The sequence below is a fragment of the Pseudochaenichthys georgianus genome, chromosome 5 (assembly GCF_902827115.2).
Source record: "Pseudochaenichthys georgianus chromosome 5, fPseGeo1.2, whole genome shotgun sequence".
NCBI lineage: Eukaryota > Metazoa > Chordata > Actinopteri > Perciformes > Channichthyidae > Pseudochaenichthys > Pseudochaenichthys georgianus.
This window is the reverse complement of record NC_047507.1, coordinates 4,803,831-4,809,830: the sequence shown is the minus strand read 5'-3', so window position 1 is coordinate 4,809,830 and position 6,000 is coordinate 4,803,831. Positions and strand designations below refer to the sequence as shown.

The 6,000-nt window shown below is 42.0% G+C and overlaps 1 protein-coding gene across 1 annotated transcript in view; it reads right to left on the bottom strand.

The window, feature by feature from the left end:
- Positions 1-1,527: 1,527 nt before the first annotated feature.
- The window catches only part of cntn3b (contactin 3b), a 69,345-nt gene continuing 64,872 nt past the window's right edge, over positions 1,528-6,000 (bottom strand). The window contains exon 23 of the mRNA XM_034083944.2: positions 1,528-5,275. Within this exon, the coding sequence (XP_033939835.1) occupies positions 5,184-5,275 (92 nt within the window). The 3' untranslated portion in view covers positions 1,528-5,183. The remainder of the gene's footprint in view (positions 5,276-6,000) is intronic.

The window sequence follows — 6,000 nt, the reverse complement described above, 5'->3', positions numbered from 1 at the left end:
TAAGTATAAACAACAAGCACACGAACACTGAGCATTGAAGAAATGCTTTCATATGCGTCTCATTAACAGGACATTCAGCGGATGCATCATAGATATTCAGTGGTTGTTGCATGCATCATACAGTAGATCTTCAAAGATACTGTAAAACCGAACAAGGAGGCCAGCAAGGAGTGAAAGCCAAAGAGCAGAGAGACACATCTCTTCTTCACGGATACCGTGCCTGTGTGGGGATAACGATGGGTAAAATGCACAGTGGAGAAGCGGAGCAAAGCGGTCCTTTGATGAATCGGGTGATTATGTTCTGAAACATTCCTTTCACTCTACAAACTGCTTTGGCATAAAGTAATCCTGTTCAGATCTCGCTCTCTCAAATGCCGTGCTTTGCCTTGATGTGTGAGCCACACAAGCAGAGGCTGCCTCCGATTACATAAACTGGCACCTTTACTTCAACAAGTATTTATATGATGTCACCATTACTGGTAAAGTTAATACATCTCATTTGCACATTGGATTTATCTTGATATCTCTAAAGCCCTGGCAATTCCCCCCATGAATAATTCAACTGCCAGGTCTATAGATCTATAGTTCGCACTATATACGGCTTTAACATGTTGTTAGGAGTGCTTACAGGGCCCATGTCAGGCTTTTCTGGTGATCACCCGTCCCCTTGTGTGCTATGAAGGTTGTTCTGCATGTAAACGGTCTGCAAAGTCACAAACCCTCAAAGTCCACCCTGTAGCGAGTAAAACTCTAACACAGAGAAGACCTGTCTGTGCTGCCCCAGAACACCTCGTTGGAGATTTCTCATTGTTTGCTTCCTGGGTTCAGTGACGTGTGAACACCCAAATGGACCAATCCGTGGAGCACCTCACACACCAGGACCCCTTGGCTATAACAGGGAGTCCCATTGACTTGCATAGAGCTCCCTGAATGCTGGTAATAGACGAGTTGGGATGGCGGAGAAATGCTCTCCGCAGACCCATTCTCACAGCGCTATAAACCTTTTTCTTTCTCAATATCAAGCCAGACTTATTGTTTTGACTTCGGCTGTGAGTGTTTGTGTGCTCAGGATGAGTTTTGCTTGTTCTCGCTGTATCGCCGACCCGGACTCCAGCAGCGAGCCTCGCAACGTACCGACCATTCAGAGCACACTGGGCTCACAGGGGGGGGGGGGGGGCGGAGCTCCAACAAGCCGTTTAGGACAGAGTGAATACACATACCATACAGAGATGCTGTTTGAGAAACCAATGTGAGTTTGGAAAATTGAACAATTTAAATCTATTCTCGTAGACCTCTACAATGGAAATATGATCCGTAGAAATGGCCATGACACGGGCCCTTTAACACTGGGTCATGCTATTGATTTGAAGTGTGAGTTCTTAACAGAAACATGTATGTTTTCGTTCTTAAAATGATAAGCAGTTCTTGTAAATAAATCGATGTCTTAAATAGACAACATTTGTCCTGTAAGTACCAACACAGGTTGGGTGGTAAGGCAGACACAGGCAGACATCCCATTGGCTGGAATAAACATTTTTATTAAGTTATAGTTTTAGAAAAAAATCCAACACAAATTCACAAACAATGATCAACATGCACAATTTTAGTATACAAGACAAAACAGTTACTTTTCAATATGAAAATGCCACTCTACAGGTCAGTATCTCACAGAGATCAGTGATTAATACAGCAGTATTAAGGTCGGAAAACACACTATATAAAAGCAGTAAGGTTGTCTTTGATGGCCATGTTTAAAAAATATATGCAAGCTATTTACACTGCAGCAGGTACACTCTTTTCTAGCAATAAAAACCACAGAAACCAATCTAATCAAACAGACCTCGTGGATATAAATAGATATGTTGTTGTTCTTTGATCAATGCACTTCAACCCTTCAAGCTGATGGCTCCGATCACTTTCTAGATTTTACTTTGTGGTATTTATTAAAGCACAAGAAACTGTAGTTTTGTTTTTCTGTGCGAGCAAGAGCAGAGGTAAGAAACATTAGGCTTGTATTATGAAAGTTTAGTGAAACAGTTTAACACATTTTAACACTGTGAATAGGAATCTGCCATCTTCCAATGAAGTTACTTTTTTTGGATATTGACGGAAATATTAACATCACTCGGATCCGGTATTTGCACACACACAAGCTTATTTGTGGCCCGGTCACACCAGAAAGTGTCACAGCGATATTGACCTGCACGTCTTTTTGAAATGGGCTTTGTTAGAATAGCTACGCACAGAAGATAGTGCTTGAGATACTGCAGCTGTTGAGCCAACGGTAAAACATGACGGTGGGAAACAGTCTTTGTTCTCTATCATTAAAGTAAACTCCCCAAGCTAGTTAGCTTGCTTTACTGATGCTTATGTCCCACATCTTATTCCATAGATACTATATACCATCAAACCCAGTTTCATAACTTGTCCTAAGTCCCGATTCTGACAGAGGATGGGTTTAATGTTAAATTATTAATGCAACGGAGCAAAAAAGATATTTTAGCTTTCTCCATTTCGAATATTCTGGCTTGTCAAAAGGGCTAGCTAATGTTCAACAGCACACACATGAAACCTACATCGAAATGTACAAATTTACTTTGCCAAATGTGCATCCGCTGATTGCTGCAGTTCCATTCAAACGAACCTATTGTGCCAAAGAGGTTTACGGTTTAAGAGGACCAGTGTGTAGGATTTAGTGGCGAAAAGCCACTCGAACTAAAGAAGCGACCCCAAAGGAGAAGATATTGCGACCAAACGAGCACTTTTAGGTATCCATTCAGCTCCCTTTGAACACACAAGCGAGGTGGTACCAATAAAGTAATACATACCCGGTATAAAGTATATCTACAACGTTTGCTAATTGAAAAACAAAAAATATCCACTCTGCTGTGTATCATGCAGTGTAAATGCATCATTAGTTTCGGATAACTAAACATTATTGTATAATTAATAGTGAATATCAAATTGCATTGCTGCTAATAGATCACCCTAAATCCAAGACAATGGTCCTTCTAACGCTGGTGTGACTTTTACGCTATTGGAAAGACTGATACAGCAGTGTTTTGATATACAACTTAAACAAAATCAACCAGCCAATCAGTTTCAGGTTACTGCTCCAAATCTACCACTACATTACAAAATACTTGAAAACCTAGCTAATACAGTGAAATGTCGAGTGAAAGAAAAAAGCAAAACACAACGAAAGAAGATTGCCTTTTGAAATAGGGACAGTGCCGATACATCAGTGACGGTAACACAACAGAACGAGTGCGATAGAAACGAGACCATCAGTCAGTCAAGCAGCTGAATTGTGACAGCTGTAATAATGGGGCAGGAAAATCAATATCCCATTGACTGGTCCGCAGCAGTCTAATCAAAGAGCGCAGAGCTTTATGAAACCATTCAAGGAGCAGAGAGGACGGCCTGATTACGTCGGCCATTTGGACTTTTTTTACGAGGCCTCTGGGGTCTGCACACCTGCTAAGTGAGGACATCCAGTCACCTTGCATCAATTCCTTGTGCTTTCATTCGACTTTGAGGAAGTAGGGGGAAAGAGTGCAAAAAACAGACGACGACGACAGACTCCAAGCTAATGACCGTACACAGCCCCGTGTTCGGCAAAGGCACAGTAATGTGTAGCAGTTCAGCTGATCCTTTCACATCCTCGTGAACTTCTTCAGGACCCCAGTATTCACACCTCGGCTCTTTCTTGGGTGGCTTTTGACACACTCGTCCACGTGACAAAGTGGCATGAAAAGTAGTTCACTCAGCAGCGCAGCAATGCTCTTTAGTTACTCTTCAGTCTGGTGTGTGTCCAATAGGCGGTGACGGGGCGGGGGTAACATTACAACTAATAATAACTATGTATTTTGCTCCATTTCAAGTCAGGGCACTCTGTCTGATATCCGCAGCAATTATTCGACGCCTTAATAGCTCAAATTATGTTTCGGATGGAGTCAAACTTTTATTATACCGTAGAATATACTTGGACCAACATTTCCGCCATTATCTCAATCCATTGCAGCTTTCCTAAAGACTCTTTCTAATAATGGCTTCATGTACATTCTGAGTGTTGGGTCCTTCTGAACGAACTTCTTCAGAAGGAAAAGCAAACGATGCCTCTTCTGCAACATGAATCTTTCCCAAAGGAGAAGAAGACAGAAGTGAGTGGGTGGGAGAGTGACTAGTGAGCTCTAGTGAAGGCACTGTTATCCTTTAGTCTACTGTGCACTGCGTCAGCTGGTCATCTGGGGTATAGACGGAACATGTTCCATGATATGATATACGTATCTAGAACACAGGTCATCTAAATGTAGAGGAGGAACTGTTCACTCGGGATATGCTTGACATAGTAATACCGCAGGTCTCTATCTCCTGCAGTCCCAGCGTTCTAGCTAGACTGCGGGTGAGGAGTGTGATAGGCAATTATTATTTAGAGGAGCACGAGATGGCAACATGCCAAGATCTATCAGGGTGCTGTGGAGAGGGCCTTAAGCTCCGGAAACGGCTCTCGAACACACCGAATATCATCTCAGTGTGCAGAGATAAGAGGGTTTGAGGCACAGTTGATCAATTTGCTATGCATCCTTCATATATATGTCAACGCCTGGAAATATGTTAAGCCTGTAATGGATGTCTCTTTTGGCAAAAGCTGCATGTGATAAGGATATTAGCTGATGTTCTGTCAATGGAACAGGTTAAATTTAAGATTTTTTAGTCGGTAATATAAGAATGAACCCAATGACTATAGATTAATCGTCTGTAGAGAATTTTGTTTTGAACACAAATCCTTCTGAGTATATAGGGTTAAAGAAACCACCAAACAAGCAGCCTGTCACCTACTTTGGTATGGACTTTCTGTGTACAATGGGTTTTAAGGCATTAGTATCTACAAAGACACTAAGAAGATAAGTCGTGTGGACATCACAACTTCTAAAATGAAACCTTGAGCACGGTGGCACTTATGACGCTGTGAGAAATACTGAAAGATATCATGCACGCAACATCTTCACGTCTCTGTGTGACGGCGCTTCAAAACAAAGTGGCGTGGTCCCTTTAAGAGATTGGCGGAGTCCAGTGTTGTCCAGTGTTTCCCAGTTCTGCCACTGAAGTCCGGGCCTTGCGCCAGTCCAGAGAAAGGGATGGAGGGGGAGGGAAGGCGCTCCGAAGGCTCTGATCGGACATCACCAGGCGGAGCAGAGCAGTGCGCTGATGAGGACTGAAGAGAGGACCAATGGGCTGAGGCGAGTCGCTCCCGAGCCCCGCGCTCCCATGCCTGCAACCAAAAACCAGCAGAGCACCTCGTGAACAAAGCAGAACACCCCTCACATCCAGAGGTGGGAAGAAGTGGAGAACAAATACTTCGTTACTGTACTTAAGTACACATTTCTCCACTACTTCTTTTTCTGACGACTTTTTACTTTGACTTGTTACATGTTGAACACAAATACCTGTACTTTCTACTTCTTACATATTGAACACAAATACCTGTACTTTCTACTTCTCACATGTTGAACCCAAATACCTGTACTTTCTACTTCTCACATGTTGAACCCAAATACCTGTACTTTCTACTTCTTACATGTTGAACTCAAATACCTGTACTTTCTACTTCTTACATGTTGAACACAAATACCTGTACTTTCTACTTCTTAAATGTTGAACCCAAATACCTGTACTTTCTACTTCTCACATGTTGAACCCAAATACCTGTACTTTCTACTTCTCACATGTTGAACTCAAATACCTGTACTTTCTACTTCTTACATGTTGAACTCAAATACCTGTACTTTCTACTTCTTACATGTTGAACCCAAATACCTGTACTTTCTACTTCTTAAATGTTGAACTCAAATACCTGTACTTTCTACTTCTCACATGTTGAACACAAATACCTGTACTTTCTACTTCTCACATGTTGAACCCAAATACCTGTACTTTCTACTTCTCACATGTTGAACCCAAATACCTGTACTTTCTACTTCTTACATGTTGAACCCA